We start from the raw sequence: 27,649 nt of genomic DNA, 5'->3' as shown, positions 1-27,649 counted from the left end.
ATTTAGTAGAAAAAATATTGAAGAAAAAAGGAAACAAAGTTTTTGTCAAGTGGCTAGGTTTTGACGATTCTCACAACTCTTGGATAAATAAAAGTGATGTAATATAAGAAGTGGGGATAGAAAAATATTTAAAAGACATTCCACTTGCAAGATTTTGTTGGTTGTTAAAGAATATCGAGAGTGAAAACATGTTCATTGTAGATATCCAAGGTTTCTCTTTTCCTGCGGAAGATGTCTTTCTTTGCAGGGAAATTGCTATTTTAGATCCTACTACAGAAAAGATGATACACAGAATGGTTGTGTTACCAGTAACAGAAGCTATGGTAAATAAATCGTATATGAAATGTATCGAACAACAATTTGTTCAAAACCATGGTTTAAGTTGGCAATCGTGGCATTGTGATACTCATCTAAAATATGAAGACATCTCAAAATTTTTACACGACAACATACTGGATGAAACAATATTGGTGAGAAATCATGAAACAAAGAAATATTTGGAACAATTCATGGAAAACCGCATTGATTGTGTAGAAGATGAACCTAATATACTTTCAGATGAAACTATGAAACATATTTTTAAAGCTCATACGTGTTTTCAACATACCAATGAAAATTTGCAATGTGCTCTAAACAATGTATTTAATATTCATTATTGGTATAAATATTGTAGAAAATGTTGATAATAAATAATAAAAATTAAAAATGGTCTTTTATTAATAGATGCACAACACATTTATTTTCAAATTGATACCAGACATGAAGCTTGTAAAACAAAAGACTACGCTTGATGTGGAGAATAATTTATTGGAGCCAATTGAGAATAAATTTAAAAAGCATGGAGTTTTGTTTCCTTCAACTATTAGATGTCTTATAGTTGGTCCTTCAAATTGTGGTAAGACCAATGTGATGATAAGTTTATTGGAACATGCTAATGGAGTAAAATTTGAAAATGTGTATATTTACTCAAAATCATTAATGCAACCAAAGTACAAATATTTAGAAACTTTATTAGAACCAATTAAAGGAATAGGATATTATACTTACAGTGGAAGTACTGATATAATGCACCCATCTGAAGCGAAGCCCAATTCCATTTTTATCTTTGATGATGTTGCGTGTGACAACCAAGATGTTATTCGGGAATATTTTAGCATGTCTCGACATTCTCAGGTGGATCCATTTTATTTGAGTCAGAGTTATGCAAAAATACCTAAGCATCTTATAAGAGACAATGCAAATATTTTAATTGTATTTAAACAAGACGATTTAAATCTAAAACACATTTACAACGATCACGTTGGAACAGATATGACTTTTGAAGATTTAAAAAAAATATGTTCAATATGTTGGAATGAAAATTACGGATTCTTATCCATTTTCAAAGATAGCGACATAAATGATGGTCGATATCGCAAAAAGATTGATCACTATTTTTTAATCAAGTAAAAGGTGTAAATGAGAAATAAAAGAGATAATAATTAAAAACGCATTTTATTTAATAAATCTACATACTTTTTCCCAATTTTTCTATTTCTGACTCAGGAAATGATCTATATTAAGTTCGTCAAGATCTAGTACCTCCTCTGGGTTTTGTGATGTCGTCGTCCTCGTCATTTTTCGTTTTTGTTTTTTTGCTGGTGATTCTGCTGATGTTGTTGCCCAATTCGTTGGTGGAGCAGTTGAATTCGTTGGTGTAGAAGATGAAGTCATTGGTAGAAGAGAAGAGTGACCAAAATGAGAAGGAGGACGAGGAGGAGGAGGAGAAAGAAATGGTCGCTTTATACCCACCAGCTGTTTTTTTTCTTGGTACCTTTCAAATTCCTCCACCTCATCGTCCAGAAGGTTGAAGCGGTATCTTTTGCAGATATCTTCCAGTACATGGAACTCCTCCTCGTTGTCTATTTTAATTCTCATATACCTTATTGGAAGGTATCCAAACTTCTTTTTTAATGTCTTATTATTAGGTGAGTACGATAGTTTGACAAATATTTTATCTCCCTTAAGTGACACATCCTCTACACCATATCTGAAATAAAAAAAAAACAGAATCAACCAACAGTCTTTCAAAGAAAATCAGAAATCAAATCAGAACATAAAATTTACAAATGTAATGATCTGGAATAACTTATAATGCTCCAATAAAATATTCATAATAAAAAAAAAATTAAACAGTCAGACGAAATAAAATCATGTAGAACAAATAAAAAATTAAATAAGTAAAATACTTACATAAATAACTGCTTTACAATAACAAAGGCGTCCTTTATTGGTAAGTTATCTGGATCCTCGGAAATAATCACTAATTGACAAGGTACTCCGGTCATTTTGCTAGTGTTTAGTTATTCGTTTACTGACTAACTGATGGATTCATTTAAAATTACACGAGTTTAAGTAGTAAGAATAAAAAAATAAATTAACGTCAGTGATATCATTGACCTATTTGATCTTTATTGAAATGCAGAAAACATGTTTATCATTAAAACGTTTATTATTACAAACTTTGCTTATTTTGAATAAAATGTGCTTATCTGCATATAATGTATTTTCGTGAACTATTTGACTTAAAAATGTATTAACGTCAGCGTTAACCTTCAATGTGTTTTCGATAATATAATCACGTTGAATAGCGTGTTGTAGAAATGCGTCACTGTATTTTTTTTTCTGAAATGCATAAATACAGGATTTTATTGGTATAACGGTTTGGTCTGTATAACGTTTTGGTCAACATGAGTGCTAAAGTGATCGATGAAATTTCCACTGAAATGGTGAAGAAGATTGAAACAGTAAGTAGATTAATTAAAACTAAAACTGATTTACAAAAATATATAAAATATTTGAAAAAACAAATTTTACTTTTAAAAAAATGTATAAAAAATAGGGCTACCTGTATTAGAAATTTTCATTGTGTAGAGGCGAACATGTCCATCCTTAAAACCTATGTAGAAAATTTTAAAAACAGATTACATGTTAGAAAAAATAGTAATAGAGGGTTATTGTGGCAGGATTTGGAATCTTGTTTTAATAGCAGAGTTAAGACAGGCGTTATTATAAATTTAAAATATAAAGACCCCAAACTATTTATGGAAAAGGCTTTTAAAAGTTTTTCAGTTCAAATTAAGAAAAATTTAGTTTCATGTATGTTAAAAGTTAATGTAATTTTTTATGGACTTTTCATCAAACCTCAAGATGGGGAAACGTCTGTTAAACATTTTTCCACGAAAAATGAAATAATTGATCAAAATACAAACATAAAGGATTGGTATAAAATCAATTGTATAGATCGAGTTTTAAGAAAGTTTGAAGATTTTCAAGAAAAAGACAGTGGATGGGCACTATCTCACATTTTAAACTTAAAAGTTAATATAAACAAATATGATCCATTACTTGGTGGTATTTCAACATACGTTGAGCTACCTAAGTCTATAAAAAATACTAGAAGTGTAATTAATGTTAGGAATTCTGATCCTTATTGTTTTCTTTGGTCCGTTGTTGCTGCCTTACATCCTGCCACAAAAAATGTTGACCGAACATCATCCTATCCTCACTTTAGTAAAATATTAAACTTTAATAACATCAGTTTTCCCATTGATCTTAAAGATATTCCAAAATTTGAAAAATTAAATAAACTTGCTATAAATGTCTTTACATTAGGAACAAGAAACGAAATTCTACCTTTGATATTTAGCCAGACAAATTTTTCTCCTCGTATAAATCTACTTGTATTAAATGCCATGGAGAATAGTGTAAGTGATGATAATGATGAGGAGGAGGACATAAAACAGAGGGTATTTCATTTTGCTTATATTAAACATTTTTCAAGATTATGTGGTAAAAACATTGGGAACATTCGAAATAAAAAATGGTTTTGTGAGCGATGTTTTAATCATTTTAGTAGTGAGACATATTTACAAAATCATTTAGACGATTGTTTTAAGCTAAATTCTGTTAAAATGGTTTTACCTACCGAAAAAAATTATATAATGAAATTTAAAAATTTTAATCACAAAGAACGTGTTCCGTTCGTTATATATGCAGATCTTGAAAGTATTCTTACCAAATGTAATAATAATATTAATTTGAAAACTTGTTTCACTGAAAAGCATGAAGCTTTCAGTATAGCTTATTATTTTAAATGTTCTTATGATGATTCTTTATCCTATTTTAAAATATATACGGGTCGTGATTGTCAAACATGGTTTGTAAAAGAACTGGAAGAGATTGCTTGGAAAATATATAGAGAAAATTTATTTCAAAAATTTCAAAAAGTTATAACATTAACTGATAAAGAACAGAAAGATTTTAATTCCAGTAATTATAGGACTTCGTACACAATTCCTGTCACATTTCATAATCTCTCTGGCTACGACGCCCATTTTTTAATTAAAAGTCTTAACTCTGATATAAAAGGACATCTATCACTATTACCGATAAACAAAGAGAGGTATATATCATTTACCAAATTTATCCATGGCACTAATATTAGTTTTAGATTTATTGATTCCTTTAGATTTATGTCTTGTTCATTAGATCAACTTTCCTCATATCTAGATGATAACCAAAAAAATATTACACGCAGATATTTTAATGATGATTCGAAGTTTAATTTGGTTAAAAGAAAGGGTATTTTCCCTTATGAGTATTTAGACAGTTGGGAGAAGTTACAGGTCACTTGTCTTCCATCTATTGACGATTTTTATAGTAAAGTCAATAACGAGGGAATTACTAAAGAGGACTATCAACATGCCTGCAACGTTTGGACTAGATTTCAGATAAAAAACCTGCAGGAATATGCAGAATTGTATTTAAAAACAGACGTACTACTTTTGACTGATATTTTTGAGAATTTTCGATCTATGTGTTTAAAAACTTATGGATTGGATAGTCTTCATTATTATACTTTACCAGGATTAGCCTTTGATGCTATGTTAAAAGTAACCAATATCGAATTGGAATTATTAAGAGAGAGTGAGATGGTTTTGTTTTTTGAAAAAGCAAAACGAGGAGGAGTTTCACAATGTAGTAATAGATATGGAGAAGCTAATAATAAATATATGAAAGATAAATACAATCCTGATAAAGAAGTCTCTTATCTAATATATTGGGATTTTAATAATCTTTATGGTACAGCGATGAGTTACGCGTTGCCATATGCAGGCTTTGAATGGATTAATTTGACTGATATTTATAAGGAAAACATATTAGATTGTCCCAATGATGGAGAATATGGATACATACTTGAGATAGACATCGAATATCCAAAAGAACTTTTTAATTTACATAAAGATTTGCCTCTTTGTCCTGAACACATAATCCCACCATCTTCTAATTCAACAATTCCTAAATTATTAACCACATTGTACGATAAAAAAAAATATGTTATTCATTATATATATTTGAAACAGATTGTTAGCTTAGGTTTGAAAATAATAAAAATTCATCGATGTTTGAAATTTAAACAATCCCCTTGGTTAAAAAAATATATTGATCTAAACATTGACTTGCGAAAGAAAAGCAAAAATGAATTTGAAAAAAACTTATTTAAACTTTTTATCAATGCCCCTTACGGAAAAAGTATTGAAAATGTAAGAAAACATAGAGAAATAAAAATTGTTAACAAATATAATGGAAGATATGGAGCAAATTTCTATATCTCACAACCTAATTTTCATAGTTGTACTATTTTCGATGAACAGACTGTAATAATTGAAATGACAAAACAAAAAGTCAATTTTAATAAACCAATATATATAGGGATGTGTATTTTGGATATTTCCAAAACCATTTTATATGACTTTCATTATAATTATGTCATAAAAAAATTTAAAGATCAAGCAAAATTGTTATATACCGATACAGATAGTTTAATATATCAGTTTTTTGTTGATGATTTATATAAACATATTAAAGAAGATATTGACAAATTTGACACATCAGACTACAAAGAGGATAATGTATATAGTATTCCATTACGGAATAAAAAAGTATTAGGTCTCATGAAAGATGAGAACCAAGGGGAATTGATGACACACTTCATAGGATTACGTTCGAAAATGTACACTATGAAAATTTTAAATCAGCAAGCGGAAATAAAAAAGGCTAAAGGAATCAAAAAATCTGCATTAAAAGAACTGTCATATGATGATTATTATGCAAGTTTATTTAATAAAGTAATAGTGGAAATTTACCAAAATTCAATCATTTCGAAAAAGCATGATGTTTATACAATGTCTCAAATAAAGGTAGCACTCAGTCCATACGATGATAAGAGAATAATAAATTATTTATCCCCTGACACTCTTCCATGGGGTTTCAATGATAAATAATTTATTATTATTATTTTATAAAATTTTGTAAATCGTTTTTTAATTAATCTACAGCCACTCAACACGAAGCTCAGCTGGTACGGTATTTATACATTGAATAAAATATGTTTTTAAATAAAGCTCCTTTTTATTTTAGTCTCAATTAAATAAATGGGAGGCAGTTTTCATAGACCAAAAACGATTTGTAAAATTAAAATTTAAGACTGAAAAAACCATAATACCTCAAACTCTACCTACAATCTTCTGGGATACAAAAACATATGGAACAATACCATGTTTTGATTGTAAGAGATTTTTTTGTTTTTGTGACAGATCCTTAGAAATTCACAAGGACACTAATATGTATTGTTATGAAACTATGCCTGATTCATAAAAAGGTACACTAGTACGAAATATTCATCTATTAGTGATTAATTTTTTTTATTATTTCAGCCCTTAATCCATCGACCATTACCAGCTTCTGGTGTGGGTGTACTTAAAATTAAAGAAGAGATTTTGTCCGATGAAGATTTTAATTATAGAAAAAATTACAATGCCCAAATACCAGATGACCATCCACTACACAGAGACGACTTAATTTGGGCCCGGTACATTGATCAGGTGACGTGGTCGTATTGGATGGATATTAAAACAACCTTATGGAACGACATAGCTGTGTATCACTATTATGAATTAAACTATCTTGTATAATAAACTTTTAGATTTGGTACGTTGTTTTTTCTTTCAGTTCCTCAAAAAAAAAAAAATGTAAATTGATCGATCTTGTATAATAAACTTTTAGATTTGGTACGTTGCTTTTTCTTTAAGTTCCAAATTTAAAACATTTCTATCTGGCTAGGCTAGGCTAGGCTGGGTTGGATACGACTAAGCAAGTCACACAAGTTCTTTTTTTTACTCACCAACACCTACAAAAACAATTTTAAAGTCTCAAATTTCGATCACCCTGTACAAATTTAACTAAAAGAAGAGGAGATGAAGCGATAAGCGATGAGTTTTGCACTCGATATACAAGGTGGTCAAATACACAGCCCTCTGGTCATTGCCGACCGCTTCTTTTACTTCTTCATAACATTTAAGACAAAGAAAATACAGGTGAGACAGGTGACAAGGTGACAATTCTTCGGGAAAGAAGAAGAGATGTAGAGATAAGCGACCACTTCTTACAACCCTCTGGTCATTGACGATCACTTCTTGTAATTCTTGTACACCCCCAAGGTCAAAGGAGGCTCTTCTGTCCATCAGCTTCGGAGACCCTGATGGACAGGTTACCAAAGTGAGTTAGAACCCCGTCTGCTATACTACTTCTAGACCTAAAAATATTAAGATAGGTCAAAAATCACCTAAATAAAATGTGGCTACTTACTGAGTTACAGGGTGTTTTATTTAAAAATTTAAAAACTATTTTTACCAAGTACTCTCAAACTATTTGACGTATCCTTATCATACTTGGCATAAAGTGTGGGTACTATACAGTCTACTAAATTGTAATAAATAAAAGTTTCTAGCTACTACCAGAGGCGTACGACAGGGGATAGTTAATGGTTGACCCTTTCCAAATTCTACGCCACTGAGGGAATTACTATTTTAGCGAAATTTTTCGATTCTCCAATACTTTCTATGTAAATAATACACTCTTTACTGGTAACGATTAAGTCAATAGTTTTCGAGATATTGGACGTTAAAAATGAAACGGCATAGTTATTTTTATTCATTCATTCATTTATTTTAAACTTCCAATATCTCTCAAACTGATGACTTTATCGATACCAATAAAGTTATCTACATACAAAGTATTGGAGAATCGAAAAATTTGGCTACAATAGTAATTCCCTCAGTGGCGTAGAATTTGGGAAGGGTCAATCATTCACTATCCCCTGTCGTACGCCTTTAGCACTAGCTAGAAACGTTTACTAATCACAATTTAGTAGGGTGTATAATAGCCACACTATCTGCCAAGTATGATAAGGATACGTCAAATATTTTTAAAGTACTTGGTAACAATAATTTTTAAATTTTTAAATAAAACACCCTGTAACTCAGTAAGTAGCCACATTTTATTTAAGAGATTTTAGTTAAATCTTAATATTTTTAGGTCTAGAATCTACAACTCAGAGATTCGACATTCTTAATAAAATTTAACCCTAACAGGGCCTCTAGTAATTAAACTCCAAGAAAAAAAAAAGAAGAAGAAAAAACGACAAAAAAATTTTGTTAATTAGTGAAAAATTCCCAGGAACCCAATTATTGAAACGGCATTTAAAAATACTTAATCCCCGCGACGTTATTAAAAAAACAAATTATAAACAAATTTGAATAATTTTCAAATGCCATTTTAGGGGGGAGTTTAATTGAAATTTCAATTTATCAATACATTTATCGAAGATATATATAAAAATAAAAATAATAAGATTTATTACAGGTGAATATTTCTTTGGTAACAACCGCGTTTTTGAAATTGAAAATATAGTAACATTTAATAAACAAATTCAATATCTCAAAAAATATGAAATATTTTTCGACCAATTTTTTTTTGCTTAATACTGGTAACATACCGCAATTTAGTCTGTAAAATACGATATTTTATAGTGCTTATTTAAAAGGCTAAAAATAATTTTTTGTAAATTTGTTTTTAAAGTTTTATAAACAATTATTTAAATAAATAGGGGGTCAAATTTAATTTAGTAAGTCTTATGTGAAAGATTTACCCTTCAACTTTGCAGAAGACAATCCTATATACGTTCATTAGTAATTGAATGACCTCAGCAGTTAAAAAAGTAATTTTTTGCAAAAATGACCCCTTTTTAATTATTTAAACAATGATCCCCTTGTATGATTTGGATACTTTCTTGAAAATATGTATTGAACCCACCTAAACTTTGATATAAAATTTGTTTTAACCTGTACGAATTTACATTTTGACTTTTTTTTATTTTATTAGGCTATATCTAAATACTTGTTAGTTAGAAAAACATCATACCTACATAGGCCACATGCTGAAAATGACTAAGTACCAATATGCTCAATAGTCAAAGGAAAGATCGAGGGAAAGATAGAATTAGCCCAGTAAATGAACGGGAAATTCGGCGATTCCGTGTAATTTTCAGGGGCAACTCCGAACTGCATGAAAATTTGGATTTAGGTTCTACTTACCATCCACTTCAAAGTTGAAATTGTGCCGTTGGTTGCTTTTACTTGGGGGGTGACAGTCACCCCTTCTCGGGGGTGAAAAAACATACGTTCAAGATAAGACCGGAAATGGATAAATTGACTGATTTTAAGCAACTTTTGTTCCATAGAGTTTTTACGTAAGTCCATACTTTTCGAATTATTTGCCATTAAAAATGTTGATTTTTCGACAAAAAAACTACGATTTCAGACGGATTTTCGCAAATAACTCAAAAAGTATATATTTCATCGAAAAAATATCCATAGCAAAAGTGTAGCTTATAAAAAACCCAAAAAAATGGTGTATCAGTAAAGTCTATCAATCAAATAAAAACAAAGTTTTAGCTCATGAAAAATACGTTTTTATTCGTCTAATTCCAAATCTAATATTTCAAGGTGAAATCACCGAAAAATTAAGCACTTTTCGGGAAAAACCCATTTAAACTTCTTTAAAGTGTTTATAAAAAGCTTTGTTTTAATTGTTAACAAAAGTTTTAGCATTAAAAATAAGCGAGTTACGCTCAAAATAAAGTTGGCCTTTTTTTTTGTAAAAAATCATGAAAATCTCGCCGTGTTTAGCTCACCAAATGAAATTAATCGCTACCGCTTTACAAACGATTTACGTACCTATCTATTTTTTATATGATCTGTCAGTCTCACCGGTTTAAAGTGTTTATTTTTGAAAGGGTTATAATTGAGAAAGCTTGAATGGGTCACTAATCATGAGTGTATGAAAATTTTGTAACAGCCATATCTTAACCAATTTTTGTCTTACGGAGAAACAATATGAAACTAGCATATGTATAATAGTAAAACCTACATTTTTTACTGTTTAAGATTTTGCTTATCACTAATACTTTTTAATAGTGTAGGAAACAGAGGTTGAACCTTGCAAAATGGACACAAGTCCGGTTTTATTTTTTTTCTGGCATATCAAGGGGTGCTTATTATCAGACTAACTTTTTCTGAAAAAATTTCGCCCCGGAACCCCCCTTTTCACCCCTTTAAAGGGGGTAATTTATGGTTTTTGCAGAACGTAGCCCTTCCTGTACCTTTTACAAAAAATTTCTTTTATAGAAATATGAAGAGGACTATATTTTCTACGATTTATTTCCGACAGCATCTCTCTATCATCCACCGTTTAGCAAGGGTGGCGCCCCAAAGTTGACAAGTTTTTAAAAAAGATGTTTTTAGAAAAAATATATTTTTCGCTAACTGTAACGGAAATTAAAAAGAAATGCTACGGAGATTATTCACAAATATATGATTGATTTTTTCGTATAGGTTTCACTTAAGGATAATTGCCCTTTTTTTAATTACAGGGTGTTACATTTTAAAAAACCCCTTTTTATACCATCTGAACCGTTTATGCTAGAGTAAAAAGACTTTCAGCGATTACCCATGTACTGGTGTTATTTACAAATTTGTATAATGCACCCCCATTTTTTCCCCGGAACCACCCAAAAAAGAAGAAGAATTAATAAATAAAGTGATTTTCTTGGAATCCTTCACACACAATGCCCTTCATTAATATGCTTCATATATCATTTTGTGCAAGTTATTATTACCCATGCATGGACACCAAACGCGATTTCCTAGTGCAACCCTTGTAGCCAAAAACAATAAATAAAATGGGGGGTTAAAATTTTTTTTTTGTTTTTTGCTTTTTGATCCATATGGGCATATGCTTCATCAATAGTGCTTTTCAAAAATATATATGGTTATTGCAACATCCCTGCGCAAACCGCCCCTATCCTTGAAAATATACTGCAGAAACTACCCCTATACCTTATCCAGCATGTTTTTACGATTTTCTCATTACCTATTCATTTTTTTTAAACAAAACTTATACAAGGTTAAAGACCACTATTTACTCTAAAAATTAGGTCCTATTCATTTTTTTCGTTTAAGCAACCGTTACGGCACAGTGGCGCCGTAAACCTCATATATGCTTTGACGGGCTCCAGTTTTTGTTTATTTTTTCGTCATCTGTTTGTTTTATTGATAAAGTACTTATGTAAAATAAAACAACACAGTGTAACCTACAAATCATGACCTATGCACATTTTACATTCTTTGCTCCCCAAAGCTACAGTGGTGGCCCAAAATAAATTTTTCCATATTTTCGCCACCTACACGCATTTTATTGCGTTAATGCTACCTTAATAGCACATTATTCACCCCTAAGTGGTCGCTAAGCAGTGGCGGATCCAGGGAGGGGTGATGGGGGCGATCACCCCCACCCCTCTCAAACCAAGTGATATTATATTTGAAGATTATAAAAATATTCATTTTTTTTTATAGAAATACTTATATAATATTAATATTATTTTTATAAGAATGACTTTTTATGCTTTAGCGACAGTAGCGGATCCAGCATCGTTAAGAGGGGGGTGCCAATTGGTTAAATTTCTATAAAAATAAATGAATATTTTTATAATCTTTGAATATAATATGACTTGGTTTGAGAGGGGGGGGAGGTGTTCACCCCCATCACCCCTCCCTGGATCCGCCACTGCGTAGCGACCACCTAAGGGTAAATATTGTGCTGTTAAGGTAGCATTAATGCAATAAAATGCATGTAGGTGGCGAAAATATGCAAAAATTTATTTTGGGCCACCACTGTGGCTTTGGGGAGCAAAGAATGTAAAATGTGCATAAGTCATAATTTGTAGGTTACACTGTGTTGTTTTATTTTGCATAAGTACTTTATCAATAAAACGAACAGATGACGAAAAAAAAACAAAAACTGGAGCCCGCCAAAGCATATATGAGGTTTACGGCGCCACTGTACCGTAACCGTTGCTTATACGAAAAAATGAATAGGACATAATTTTTAGAGTAAATAGTGGTCTTTAACCTTGTATAAGTTTTGTTTAAAAATAATACATAGGTAATGAGAAAATCGTAAAAACATGCTCGCCAAGGGATAGGGGTAGTTTCTGCAGTACATTTTCAAGGATAGGGGTGGTTTTCGCAGAGATGTTGCAATAACCATATATATTTTTGAAAAGCACTATTGATGAAGCATATGCCCATATGGATCAAAAAGCAAAAAACAAAAAAAATTTTCAACCCCCCATTTTATTTATTTTTTTTTTTGCTTAAGGGGTTGCACTAGGAAATTGCTTTTGGTGTCCATGCATGGGTAATAATAACGTCCACAAAATGATGTATGAAGCATATTAATAAAGGGCATTGTGTGTGAAGGATTCCAAGAAAATCAATTTATTTATTAATTCTTCTTTTTTTTTTGGGTGGTTCCGGGGAAAAATGGGGGTGCATTATACAAATTTGTAAATAGCACCAGTACATGGGTAATCGCTGAAAGTCTTTTTACTCTAGCATAAACGGTTCAGATGGTATAAAAAGAGGTTTTTTAAAATGTAACACCCTGTAATTAAAAAAAGGGCAATTATCCTTAAGTAAAACCTATACCAAAAAATCAGTCAATTATTTGTGAATAATTGCCGCAAGATTTCTTCTTAATTTCCGTTATAGTTAGGGAAAAATATATTTTTTTTAAAAACATCTTTTTTAAAAACTTGTCAACTTTAGGGCGCCACCCCCGCTAAACGGTGGATGATAGAGAGATGCTGTTGGAAATAAATCGTAGAAAATATAGTCCTCTTCATATTTCTATAAAAGAAATTTTTTGTAAAAGTTACAGGAAGGGCTACGTTCCGCAAAAACCACAAATTACCCCCTTTAAAGGGGTGAAAAGGGAGGTTCCGGGGCGAAATTTTTTCAGAAAAAGTTAGTCTTATAATAAGCACCCCTTGATATACCAGAAAAAAAATAAAACCGGACTTGTGTCCATTTTGCAAGGTTCAACCTTTGTTTCCTACACTATAAGTTATTTTGCAAAAATGAAATTTTTCAAAAATTTTTTTTACTATAAAACCAAATGTTTTTAAAAATAAGCACTTCAAACCAATAAAACTTACAGATCATATAAACAATACACATACAGTTAAAATAGATGGTAAAGCCAAGCGATTAATTTCATTTAGGGTGCTAAATAGAGGGAGGTTTTCACGATTTTTTTACTAAAAAAAGGGGCCAACTTTTTCTTTCAGTGTAACTCGTTTATTTTTGATGCTGTAAACTTTTGTAAAAAACAAATAATAAGCTTTTTTCGATACTTTAAAAATGTTAATAAGGTTTTCCCGAAAAACGCTTCTTTCTTCGGTGATTTCGCGTTGAATTTTTCGGTTTGGAATTAGACGAATAAGAACGTATTTTTCATGAGCTACAACTTTGCTGCTACTCAATTTGTAGACTTTACTGGTATAGCCCGGTTATAGATAAATGAGAAATTTAAAGCGATAGCGATAGACCAATTGGTGTATAAATGGTATTTCCATTTGTACACCACTTCGTCTATCGCTATAAATTTCTCATTTATCTATAACCGGGCAATACGCCATTTTTTTTGTTCTTTTATAGGCTACCCTTTTGCTAAAAATATTTTTTTCGATAAAATATTTACTTTTTGAGTTATTTGGGAAAAACGGTCTGAAAACGTAGGTTTTTTGTCGAAAAATCAACATTTTAAATCGCGAATAACTCGAAAAGTATTTAAATATGGATCCCGCGTATGAAAAAAAAGTTGATTAATAGCAAGCTGAAAATTTGTTAATAGCTTAGGGTGTCTAGTCGGATAAACTTTGATATATGGGAACACTGGAACAGGGGAAGTTTTAATTGTGGAACAGGTTAAAAATTTGGAACGGTCAGACCACGAAAACGGCACATTTATTTTGTCCGACAGAATAGACTTAACTCTCCGAACAGAGATTAAACTCTCATGCAAAAATCAGACTGCTATTATCACCTGTCATAATTCCTGTCATTTGCCATATTCTACATGTTCCACTCATTATAACTCCCATTTGGTGATAAATAGCAGTCTGACTTTTGCATGAGTGTTTAATCTCTGTTCGGAGAGTTTAAGTCTGTTCTGTCGGACAAAATAAATGTGCCGTTATCGTGGTCTGACCGTTCCAAATTTTTAAACTGTTTCACAATTAAAACTTCCCCTGTTCCAGTGTTAACATATATCAAAGTTTGTCCGACTAGACACCCTTAAGCTATTAACAAATTTTCAGCTTGCTATTAATCACCTTTTTTTTCATACGCGGGATCCAGACCTAATTGACTTACGTAAAAAACTTTATAGAACAAAAGGTGCTTAAAATAAGTCAATTTATCCATTTCCGGCCTTATTTTAAACACGTTATTTTCACCCCCCGAGAAGGGGTAAATGTCACCCCCCAAGTAAAAGCAACCAACGGCACAAATTCAACTTTGAAGTGGAGGCTAAGTAGAACCTAAATCCAAATTTTCATGAAAGTCGGAGTTGTCCCTGAAAATTACACTCCAAAACGGTCATTTACTGGGCTAAATTAGGAAGCAAAAGACTCTCGTGGCTAAGAAACATCCGACAATGGACAGGGCTAAATTTTGAACACCTAATAAGAAAAACTGAAGACAGAGAAGAGTTTGCAATTGTAGTAGTCAACCGAAATTGAGGAGAAGGTACTTTAAACAAAAGAAGAAATACTTGTCATCAGTCAAGTTTTAATATATGAAAAATGGGTCTACAAGCTTATTTTGGACAATTTTGAATCTAAATTTAAGTTAATCTATTTTGTGATCCGCAATAAGCACCGATGATGGCATTGTTCCGAAAAAGTTCTGTGATGTAGCTCTTCTTTAGAGATTCTTTTGAAGCTATACTTCTTTAGGCGCGATTGGGAGTGAATTTTTATTATTTTACGCGCATGCGCACACAGACAGTATGGGGTTAGTTGCTAAATCTTTCAAGTTATGTATAATATACATAATATACATAATATTTATAATATATACATAATATATACACTGGTATATTATATCAGTGCAAAAAAGGTGTGAAAAGAATATATTAGTGTTTCTAGTACCTAAATATATCTACTATATAGGGTGTCCCAAAAGTAGCGGAACGGTCGAATATTTCGCGAACTAAACATCGGACCGAAAAACTGAAAAATACGTGTTCAATCATTTTCAAAAATCTATCCAATGACACCAAACACCAATCCTCACTACACCCCCTGGAGGTGGGGTGGGGAGTAACTTTAAAGTCTCAAATGGAAACCCCCAGTTTTTCTTGCAAATTTGGATTCGTTACGTAAAAGTAGGCAACTTTTATTCAAGACATTTTTTCGAACTGTGGATAGATGGCGCTATAATTGGGGAAAACGATTTATCCTGATACCATAGGTAAATTATAGAAACGGTCTAATATCTCACGAAATACACTTCCAAATGAGAAACGAAAAAACAGATTTTTAATCTTTTTCAAAAACCTATCGAATAACACCAAACATGACCATCCAACCCACCCCCTGGAGGTGGGGTGGGGGTAACTTTAAAATCTTAAATAGCAACCCCACTTTTTATTGCAGATTCGGATTCGTCATAAAAAATTAAGCAACATTTATTCGAAACATTTTTTAAAATTTTTGATAGATGGCGCTAATAAATCGTTTTTTTCCAATTAAAGCGCCATCTATTAACAATTCTAAAAAATGTTTCGAATAGATGTTGCTTAATTTTTCATGACGGATCCGAATCTGTAATAAAAAGTGGGGGTTGCTATTTAATATTTTAAAGTTACCCCCCACCCCACCTCCAGGGGGTGGGTTGGAGGGTCACGTTTGATGTTATTCGAAAGGTTTTCGAAAAAGATTAAAAATTTGTTTTTAGTTTCTCATTTGGAAGTGCATTTCGTGAGATACTAGACCGTTTCTATAATTTACCTATGGTATCAGGATATATCGTTTTTCCCAATTATAGCGCGATCTATCCACAGTTCGAAAAAATGTCTTGAATAAAAGTTGCTAACTTTTACGTAAAGAATTAAAACCTGCAAGAAAAACTGGGGGTTTCCATTTAATATTTTAAAGTTACCCCCACCCCACTCCCAGGGGGTGTAGTGAGGGTTGGTGTTTGATGTCATTGGATAGATTTTTGAAAATGATTGAACACATATTTTTCAGTTTTTCGATCCGATGCATGTTTAGTTCGCGAGATATTCGACCGTTCCACTACTTTTGGGACACCTTGTATAAAATCAATTGGAAAATCCCAGTAGCTGGTAGACCAGAGAAATTAGCAATTAAACGGCCTCTTTCGTGACATCCGTTGATACAGCTATCTAAGAACTGCTTTGGGTAAATTTAGTTACAACAATATCCAATATAAAAATTATGCAAAAGATTTACCGTACCTTTTAACTTATAAACAATATATAAACAATTAAAAATCGCTGTTTGATTTTAAATACAAAAGGTGGAAACCGGTAAATTATATGAAATAGTGACACAATTTTTCTGAAGAAGCATAGAAAATTCTTTAAAATGAGAGTTTGCAAAGTTATTGTTGTTAATTTGTTGCTTAGTTATTGGGAAAATAGCTCCAAACGTCGATTATTTGAAAATAATTAATAACTTTTCTGAAAATAAACAAAAATCTTTAATTTTGCGTCAGAATAGGAACAATGTTACAAGCATTTTGTTATTAAAATTTCAAGAAGGTTCACTTAATAGTTATTGCAAAATTGCATTTGTTTTTCCCAAAAAGCTTTTATCTACAACGTCATTATGCGTAATTTTTTAGGTTTACATACATTCTAAAGGCACCAAATTAAATAAAAAAGATCATTTTATTAAACTGAATCATTTAATGGTTAAAAACTGTATGCTAAACATTGTAAAATATTTTTGAAAAACTGGTATGATTTTAAGCTTATAAACAATTAGAATAACTCAGACGCATTAACATGTAGGAAGTTAATATTTTTTATTTGACATGTTGGAATTTTTATACAAATTAAAACAAAAAAATAATGCCCTAAGGCCCTTAAGACCCGAGTTCACCATTTTTTTTTTCAAAAATTTACGGTGGCTTTGTTTATAAACACTAGGAAACTTAAAAAGTAACATTTAAAAGAATATAAGTTCAAGTATAAACATAAAAAATCAAAACGATTCTTCTAAAAGTGAGCCGTCCATGATGCGCCAAAAATACAAGGTTAAAAGCAAAGCGATTGTTTGATTTTACTGTCGAAAAATGAATTCACAACTACATTTACAAAAGTAGCAATAACTTTGGTTCTAATCAACGAAAATTGATGTTCTCTTTTTAATTTGGGGTACCTCGGTGCATAGATTATAAAAATACGATCAGCTAATTTGTGATTTGTTTATTTAAGCCAGTATTTTGTTTAAACCATTTAAAATAAATATTTTTTTTGCCAGATTTGACATTTTTATTATTATTATTATTAGTATATATATTCTAGACATCTCACGGTAGAAGAGAACCGGATTATAAGTAATATATTACAGTAGAGCGTCGATAATCCGAACCCTGGTAATCCGAACGATCGCTAATCCGAACGCAAAAAAAATTAAAAAATATTATCACGGACCGAATTTTTGGATTTAATATGACAATATGGGCAAAATATGACCGTGGATGTTTGTTTTGTTTATGCAGAAATACATACAATATATTTGTTTATTATGCAGGTGTTTTATTCCTTGTAACTAAAACGTATGTACATAATATGTACAATGTTTATGAGCTTTGTATGTATATTTTGAACATATGTTCGATAATCCGAACAATTTGATAATCCGAACTACCCCTATACCAATTAGTTCGGATTATCGACGGTCTACTGTATTAGTATAAAAGTTAATGAAATAAAAGTTAATGAACATAAATATTTATGTATTACGGTTATAAATAACATTATTTAACAATAAATTTTACAAAAAAAATATTAATTTTTATTTAAAATCAAATGTATGCATTGTTAATTTTTCTAGAGGTATGCTTAGGTATATTTTTGTGACAATTATTTTTCTTGACTAAACCCTACTAAAAGGTGAACAAATAGCTAAAGGCTACAAATATTCTAAACTTCGTATAATTATAAAATATGTTAAAATAAAATTAAGTCTTTCAATTTTAATTGATTCATTATAATATATAGGTGTAAATTGATAAAATTTAATATTTGGTAGTTGAATCTTAGGTTTCAGACCATGCAGAAATTTTTAAGAATAATACCTTTGTTTTATGATTACGTAATGAAAAAATAATGAAAAAAATGGGTGTCGGTTTCAGATTTTTACTTCCAAACAACTTTTCATAATAACTGTTTTTGATATTGTGAAATACTATAAGCGGGATTTATAATTTTTGACATAACTGCTATAAAATTGATAATAAAAAAATGTGGTTCCAGGTTACTTAGATAAATGTATAATGTATATTATTTATTTTTAGCACATAAGCAAAACGCTCGGACAGGCCGATTTTTAAAATAATCATAGAATATTATAGCATCAATGTTTCGAACTTTGTGATCCCTCTTCAAGTGGCAGACATAACTTTGATTTTTGTAAGTAGGAAAGTGCATCATGTGGCATATCATTTAAAAGCTTTTCAAATATTGATTAAAAAAATGTAAAGCAGTTAATTCCTTTTTGAGAGCGTAGGCGCAAACTTTCGGTCGAATTATATTTAAATCGATTAATTTTTTTCGAATCCTGAGAAAACTAATAAATATTTTTGAAAATTTTAACGAAGAATGAAAAACTACATTATTACCGAGGACCAAAAGTCCCTTATAATAAACAAAAAGTTTCTTTTGAATGATATTTTTAAAATTAAAAATCACACTAAATTTTCTCTTTTTGCCCCTCTAATTCTTTAAAATAAACATAACATTTCTCAGGGAACTTTGACCCTCGATAATATTGTAATCTATTATTCTGCGTTTAAATTTTTCAAAAAAAAAACGTATTAATTTCCTCAGGATTCGAAAAAAAAATGAAGTACATTCGAAAAAAAAAATGACCGAAATTTTGCGCCTACGCTCTCAAAAATAATTAAAGTATTATACATTTTTGTAACCATATGTTAGTATGTCAAACGCTTTTAAATGAGAAAAAAGAAATTTAAAAAAACCAAAGTTATGGCTGCCACTTGAAGAGGGATCGCGTAAAGTTCGAAACATTGATGCTATAATTTACTACAATTATTTTAAAAATCGACCTGTCCGAGCGTTTTGCTTATGTGCTAAAAATAAATAAGTTAATGAGGGTGCAACAATTATTCCAGTGCACTGTATATTTTATATTGTACATAAGTATTATACCGTGCATTCATAAAGTCATTCATTCATAGCAAAAGCCAAAGCAGAAGCGTATTCAAACCTATATGATCAACTTGATACCAGGGAAGGCGAAACGAAGATATATAAAATAGCCAAACAGAGAGCAAGGAAAGCAAAAGATTTTAATCAGATTAGATGTATCCGAGATGAAAATAATAAAATACTAGTTCACGAAAGGGAAGTCAAAAAGAGATGGAGAAAGTACTTTGACAGCTTATTAAATGAAGAATTTGACAGACAGCCTGTAGAGTCAACGGAGACAGTAGCAGCAATGGTCACCAAAATAACCAACGAGGAAGTGGCTCAAGCGCTTCAAAAAATAAAGAAAGGAAAAGCGGTAGGACCAGATGATATTCCTGGGGAAGTATGGAGAGCATTGGGAGAGACAGGAACAAGGTGGCTAGCAGGTCTATTTAATAGAATTATGGAAGTCGGACAAATGCCAGACGAATGGAGAAGCAGTATACTGGTACCTGTTTACAAAAACAAGGGAGATATACAACAATGTACAAACTACAGGGCTATAAAACTGCTTAGCCACACCATGAAAATATGGGAAAGAGTAATTGACAGACGGATACGTGAAGAGATCGAAATATCCGAGAATCAATTTGGCTTTATGCAGGGTAGATCAACAACAGATGCAATTTTCATTATAAGGCAGTTGATGGAAAAATACAGGAGTAAAGAAACAAACGCTCATATGGTATTCATTGATCTTGAGAAAGCATATGATAGAGTTCCTCGAGAGATTCTGTGGTGGGCACTCAATGAGAAAGGAGTCCCTGGTGAATATGTAAAGATTGTGAGGGATATGTATGAGGGAGTAACGACTAGTGTTAGGACAGGTGTGGGAGAGACTGATAAATTTCATGTGAAAGTAGGATTGCACCAAGGCTCTGTGCTTAGTCCGTATTTATTCTCATTAGTTTTGGACCAGATAACAGCGAAACTACAGGGTAACATTCCATGGTGCTTAATGTATGCTGATGATGTCGTGTTAGTAGGAAATAGTGAAAGAGACTTAGAACAAAAACTGGAACAGTGGAGACAAGCTCTGGAGGAAAAAGGTTTAAAACTTAGTAGGACAAAAACAGAGTATTTGGAATGTTCATTTAAAGATGGAGCTACTACAAATAAAATGGTATCTTTGGATGGTGAAATGATTGTGAAAAGCAATAGTTTTAAGTACCTAGGATCGGTATTACAGAGTAATGGAGAAATAGATGGAGATGCATGCAGTAGAATTAGGGCTGGATGGATGAAGTGGAAAGAAGCGAGTGGTGTGTTGTGTGACAGAAAAATTCCAATGAAGCTGAAGGGAAAATTCTATAAAACAGCCATAAGACCGGCTATGATGTACGGAACTGAATGTTGGGCAGTGAAAAAGAAAGAGGAACAACGAATGCATGTGGCGGAAATGAGAATGCTTAGATGGATGAGTGGAGTGACAAAGAAGGATAAAATTAGAAATGAGTATATTAGGGGAAGTCTAGGTGTGGCACCAATTGATGCCAAAATGAGAGAGCATAGGTTAAGGTGGTTCGGTCATGTTCAACGTCGAGACGTTAATCACCCAATACGAAGAATAGCTGAAGTGCAGATTCCTGGAAGGAGTAGGAGAGGAAGACCAAAGAAGACCTGGGGGGAGGCGATAAGGCAGGACATGTTGGTAAAGGGGATTAACATTGATATGACCCAAGACAGAATTGTGTGGAGAAATGCAATTAGGGAAGCCGACCCCGCATAGGGATAAGGCAAAGAGAATGATGATGAATTCATAAAGTGTGGAAACGGTCTATTATCTCATGACTATTATTTTCAGAGTTAAAGCTCTGACAGGTCGATTTTTATTTTTAAATTATGATTTTTTGACGTATAGTACGTAATAGTGACGTCATCGATTTGGGCGTGATGACGTCATCTATGATTTTTTAAAAGGGAATAGGTGTCTTGTGGTAGCTTATTTGAAAAGTGATTCAATTCTCTATTCAGTAATATAAACATTAACATCATTATTTATACAGGGTGGCCAAAAAATAATTTAGGAATTAAAATAATTGACGCAAGAAGAAGAATGTATGTAATTTATTTAACTCAAAATACTTTTGAATGTTTCCACATAATATAAAAAAATATTTATTTCATAAAAAAACGCTTTTTGCTTAAATTAAATGTCAAACAGCCACACACCTGCCTCTTGACAGTTTGAACATTTAATTTAAGCTAAAAGCTATGTTTATTTCTCAAATAAAAAACAGCGCAATGTTTTTTTATTTAATTTATTTTATTTTATTCCATTCGACGGAATTTTATTTATTGTATTCAATTTTACCTAATTTTATTTAAGTTAATTTAATTTTACGTAATTTTCTTTAATTTTATTTTATTTTATTATGTTTTATTTTATTTTAGTTTATTATGCATGTGATTGCATTTACTGTGTATGGTCGCACGATCGTTGCATTTTGTCGTTTCAATCCCTCTTATTTTTTTCATACATGTCATGTACGCAATCTACCGCTCCATCCGTAGTTAGCTAGAAAGCTATGCTACTTGGTTTCCATGACGACGATTCAATACCATGGTAATTGTCTACTGATGTGACTTTTAAATATTATGTCAAAATAATTGTATTTCATCGAATTATCGCGCTAATTTCATTAAAACATGAACACAGTAAAATAAATTTGAAATAAATTAGTAAATAATATCTAAATATTAGTTTATTGCATGTATTATAATATACTATAATGCCTCTATACTATACTATAAAGTGGCTCTTTTAACATGGCCGTAGAAAATAGTTATTTTCCTAACTAGTGCGGAAAGTCATACTTTCACTCACGAGACTGCCGTTGACCCGAACGACGCGATAGCGGATACAATATTTGAATATCGCTGTACTACGGTAGCCCGTGTGAGATACGTGCAAGTCCCAAATTTTTCGGCAAGCTTAACTTTTCGGTACGGTATAATGCATTAAATGGTTAAAAGATATTATTTATAACTGTTATAGATAAATTTTAGGATATTTTTCACTTGATTAACTTTTAATACTACTAATAATAAGACAGATGCAAAGTTTGGCAAAAAATATATTTATTTTAAATGGCTCGAACAAAATGCTGGCTTAAATAAACAAATCACAAATTAGCTGATCGTATTTTTATAATCTATGCACCGAGGTACCCCAAATTAAAAAGAGAACATCAATTTTCGTTGATTAGAACCAAAGTTATTGCTACTTTTGTAAATGTGTAGTTGTGAATTCATTTTTCGACAGTAAAATAAAACAATCGCTTTGCTTTTAAACCTTGTATTTTTGGCGCATCATGAACGGCTCACTTTTAGAAGAATCGTTTTGATTTTTTTTGTTTATACTTGAACTTCTATTCTTTTAAATGTTACTTTTTAAGTTTGATAATGTTTATAAACAAAGCCACCGTAAATTTTTGAAAAAAAATGGTTAACTCGGGTCTTAAGGGCCTTAGGGCATTATGCTTTTTGTTTTAATTTGTATAAAAATTCCAACATGTCAAATAAAAAATATTAACTTCCTACATGTTAATGCGTCTGAGTTATTCTAATTGTTTATAAGCTTAAAATCATACCAGTTTTTCAAAAATATTTTACAATGTTTAGGATACAGTTTTTAACCATTAAATGATTCAGTTTAATAAAATGATCTTTTTTCTTTAATTTGGTGCCTTTAGAATTTATGTAAACCTAATAGTTTACGCATAATGACGTTGTAGATAAAAGCTTTTTGGGAAAAACAAATGCAATTTTGCAATAACTATTAAGTGAACCTTCTTGAAATTTTAATAACAAAATGCTTGTAACATTGTTTCTACTCTGACGCAAAATTAAAATTTTTTGTTTATTTTCAGAAAAGTTATTAATCATTTTCAAATAATCGACTTTTGGAGCTGTTTTCCCAATAACTAAGCAACAAATTAACAAAAATAACTTTGCAAACTCTCATTTTAAAGAATTTTCTATGCTTCTTCAGAAAAATTGTGTCACTATTTCATATAATTTACCGGTCTCCCCCTTTTGTATTTAAAATCAAACAGCGATTTTTAATTGTTTATATATTGTTTATAAGTTAAATAGTACGGTAAATCTTTTGCATAATTTTTATATTGGATATTGTTGTAACTAAATTTACCCAAAGCAGTTCTTAGATAGCTGTATCAACGGATGTCACGGAAAAATCCTTCTCTGGCCTATGGCTGTATATCATAGTTTAAAAACGGAATATTTATTATAATTTTTGTGTCTTTGGATTTGTTTTCCTCGGGAGTAAGATAAGTATGTAGTAAAAATATTTTTATATTTATGATACTTCACTTCGTCTGATTGTTACCGTGAATTGTCAATATGTCCGAGAAACTGTATAAACAGAGAGCTCGTGGCGTTATTGGTAGAGCATTCGGCTACAGATCGAGAGGTCTTGGGTTCAAATCCGGACCATTCCTATTCTTTTCTTTTTTATTTTTGGAAAGTGGCAAGCATTAAAATTACTTTAATATTTAAATAAAATAAAAATAAACTGTTTAAAGTATATTTATTTCGTTGAAATCATAGAAGTATAACTTCTTACGTACGACGTGCGTACAAAGTACACACACTCATTCTTTTTTATAAATCTGGACCTCGGAGGTAAACTACAATATGTCATTTCCAGCAACTGTGGAGTAGAGCACTTTGAATGTCATAAAAATCTGATATATCCCTTAAAATTTTTTGAAATAGCTCTTAATTGTTAGAAAGACAATGTGACCAGGCGCGGATAGAGGGGGGTCAAAGGGTCTATAGACCCCCCTATTGTATTTAGTCTATAAGTATTTTTTTAATATTTCTTATTTTTTTTCTGTTAACTCTAAACTTTAAGCCATCAGTAGAACACTAAATTAAACGACAACCGCTTCCAAAGAATTATTGAAAGAAGTAATAAAATCTAATAAAACCAGCCTTTTCTGAAAAATAAAATGAAGCCGCATTTGTTTGGGTACCGATGGAGCCATAAACAACGAAAATATTTTTCTCAATTCAAAGAATACCAGAAATGATATCTTAAAATGCAAATACCTTACACTGGGTATAAACATTACCTCATGAAAAGTCACGTTTCAAATTTGCGGTAGGTACCATAAAGATATAAAAATTTGAATTTTACTATTTAGATAATCCATGCGTACCTACCCATTGATGGTAGAAAGGTTAATCTCTATGGTAAAGAACGACCAGTGAGATATAGTCGTGAATTGTCTATCAATCCTTTTGATACCGTAGGTATCTGGGATTATATAGTGTATTTTATCCTTCGAGTAAGTGTGAATCGTATGTGTAAATCTGGAAAATATAATGTGGTAGGTCTGGCCCCCCCCATTATGAATTTCTAGATCCGCGCCTGAATGTGACCATGTCTTAATGATCATATATAACCAAGTGGATTAAAAAAACTTATTCAAAACAACACCATGTCGACATAGTGTAGTTTACCTCAGAGGTTCAAAAATATGACTATGTACATATTTATTTTAGTCGAGAAAATGAAACTGAAAAAATGTCAAAACCTCGCAATTTTTTCGTCCGGCATCGATTTGTACAAAAATTTGGGATTAGGCTCATTTCACCTTTTTTCATTTTCTATATTGAGCCGTTGTACGCTTTTGGTTTTTTAAGGGTGAAAACTACCCTAATTGTTAAAAATTTTAAAATAACATTTTAAACTTTAATATTGTCAACATTTGGTTCTTATTAGTTACATAATGATTGTTTTATGCTTCATTTGTTGACCTATTTGTTTTTGAAGTTATACTTCTTTACCGGCGATAGAGGGTGAATTTTTATATGTTAAAACCTATCAGCCCGGCGCATGCGCATTATAACTTTGTTCTGATTGGATGTTCAAATGACATGTCAAAAATTATCCGATATGGCAGCTGTAGGACAGCTGTGGTTTGGAGGTAAAGGTAAAGATAAACAAATGTATAATATATTAGTTTTATTGTCGTGAGGACAGAAACAAAAAAGTTTATAATATTGTAGTGACTTTTATTGTAGTTTTATAATATTGTAGTAATAATTGTTAATGTATCATGGGTATAAACCTACCTATTTGATCTGCCAAAATACATAGTATGTAATACTTTTATTTATATAATTTGATTACCATCAAAATTTCTATCAATATTCACCTAATATATTGTTTTCTTACTCTATGTTTTGTTGTATTTTTTCAATTCTAAATCATTTCAATTCAAAATTAAAATAATTTGATCAATTTTCAAAATATCAAAATATCACAAGTTTAATCCGTTTAGTTAGTCGATCTTCGTAAATAATGACACATAGTGTCCGTGGCTAAGCGTTGAAGGCGAATGAATTCCAATACCAACCGCGCTTATCAGCGCTGGTTCGAGTCCCAATAGAAACTTTCTTTTTTGTTTTTTTAATACATTTTATGATTGTAAGTATATTTATTATATAATTGTATTTTCAGAAAATACGTATTTAGTTAAAAAAATTTTCGACAATTAATGTTCAGACATCATTTGTGGCTTGTTTAATGTGTTTGTGTATGTTTTATTCTTTTATTATTTTTATTTTTGGCACTGTTCTAATAAAAATGTTTGAGAAGTAGTAAGTATAAATTAGTTTAATATTTAAACAAAATATAAATAAAAAGTATATTAATTTCGTTTAAATAATATAATAGAAGTATAACTTCTTACGTGCGTACAAAGTACACACACATTCTTTTTTTAATCTGTTTTAATCTAAAGTTAAAAAATCTAAATTCTATTTTACTAGCGAAGACTGTCTTTTAACTTCACGGCTCCAGCTTAAAGCTCAAGCGAGAAATTCCCGGGCAGAGCCTCTAAAAGGAATCTAACAACCTGTCAACAAAAATTATTCCATACAACTTCTGCACACTCCATTGTTCTCTGACGTCCCAAAGTGAAAAATTAAAAAGTATCATCATCCATCGAAGGTATACCCTAACCTAACAACCCCATACCCGCAAACTGGTACCGGTATCTCATTATAAATCGTTACTTTTCTCTCCAATACTATACTTGTAAATATCATACAGGGTGTTCCAGCATAGGAGTAATGACCATAAAGAAATTTTCTGGGAAATAAATATATGAAGAATTTAACTATAAAGCACACCGCAAACTGGGGAACATACACTTAGTGAAGGCTTCCCAAAATGTGCGTCGCGACGCCCTGAGCCGTCGCCGAGTTGTCCCAGGGGCGTCGCGTGTCAGACCAGACTTTTAATAGAGAAAATATATTTATTACAATACTCATATCCTGCAAATGGCAGATAAAATTACTGGGTTTCAGAAGTAGTTGTTCTTATGGAAGAGAAAATTAGATCAAGAAATTGATTGTTCCCTGCTTTACAAGGTCTTACACAACACATGTTATCATTGAGGAAACACTTGAGAAATATTTTCCCGAAGATCTGGAGTAATATGAATGAGTCAGAAACCCTTTCCAGTTATTCACATCATCGACACTTTCAACAGAGGAAGAACAACTGACAGAAATGTCCTGTGATTCCAGCCTAAAGCTTCAATACGAAAAGGACAAACTGTTTGAATTTTGGAGCTCAGTTTCTCATGAATATCATACCATTAACACTGCAACATTAAAGGTTTTAATACCATTTGCGATTTTGTACTACTTGTGCGAAACGGACTTTTCTGCAGTGACAGTTATTAAAAATAAGTACAGGTCAAACATAAACTTAGAAAAAGAAATAGACCAGGGCGCATCTGTAAAAATATTAGTACATTTGGACGTTGAGAGGTGACTCAAATTTTTCTGCAGAAATTGCTTGAAAATAACTCAAATAATAATATTTGAGTTAACCTGCCTCTCAAAAAGGTCCGGAACA

The 27,649-nt window shown here is 31.3% G+C and overlaps 2 protein-coding genes across 3 annotated transcripts; one reads left to right on the top strand and one right to left on the bottom strand.

Annotated features, from left to right (window-relative positions):
* Nucleotides 1-1,478: 1,478 nt before the first annotated feature.
* Nucleotides 1,479-2,592, bottom strand: LOC126886978 (uncharacterized). The gene is made up of 2 exons (XM_050654200.1): nt 2,233-2,592; nt 1,479-2,029 (listed from the first exon to the last, which is right to left on the bottom strand). Exons 1-2 carry the CDS (start codon nt 2,325-2,327, stop codon nt 1,531-1,533), a joined length of 594 nt encoding a protein of 197 aa, XP_050510157.1. The 5' UTR covers nt 2,328-2,592; the 3' UTR covers nt 1,479-1,530.
* Nucleotides 2,593-2,704: 112 nt separating this feature from the next.
* LOC126886979 (uncharacterized) lies at nt 2,705-7,033 on the top strand. Of its 2 annotated transcripts, none has more exons than XM_050654201.1 (2): nt 2,705-2,786; nt 6,759-7,033. In XM_050654201.1, exons 1-2 carry the CDS (start codon nt 2,730-2,732, stop codon nt 7,014-7,016), a joined length of 315 nt encoding a protein of 104 aa, XP_050510158.1. In that variant the 5' UTR covers nt 2,705-2,729; the 3' UTR covers nt 7,017-7,033. The 2 variants fall into 2 exon arrangements, with proteins under 2 accessions (XP_050510158.1, XP_050510159.1); XM_050654202.1 differs by lacking the exon at nt 2,705-2,786 and adding an exon at nt 5,859-6,703.
* The last annotated feature ends 20,616 nt before the right edge of the window (nt 7,034-27,649 follow it).

The sequence above is a fragment of the Diabrotica virgifera genome, chromosome 6, assembly GCF_917563875.1.
Source record: "Diabrotica virgifera virgifera chromosome 6, PGI_DIABVI_V3a".
NCBI classification, from domain to species: domain Eukaryota; kingdom Metazoa; phylum Arthropoda; class Insecta; order Coleoptera; family Chrysomelidae; genus Diabrotica; species Diabrotica virgifera.
This window is presented reverse-complemented; position numbering and strand designations above follow the sequence as displayed.

Bases quoted from the DNA above. Each gene is read 5' to 3' on its own strand.
- LOC126886978 (XM_050654200.1), bottom strand. From the start codon at position 2,327: ATGACCGGAGTACCTTGTCAATTAGTGATTATTTCCGAGGATCCAGAT. The intron at 2,030-2,232 runs GTAAGTATTTTA...TTTTTATTTCAG, and splicing joins ATTGTAAAGCAGTTATTTAT to ATATGGTGTAGAGGATGTGT.
- LOC126886979 (XM_050654201.1), top strand. From the start codon at position 2,730: ATGAGTGCTAAAGTGATCGATGAAATTTCCACTGAAATGGTGAAGAAG. The intron at 2,787-6,758 runs GTAAGTAGATTA...TTATTATTTCAG, and splicing joins TGGTGAAGAAGATTGAAACA to CCCTTAATCCATCGACCATT.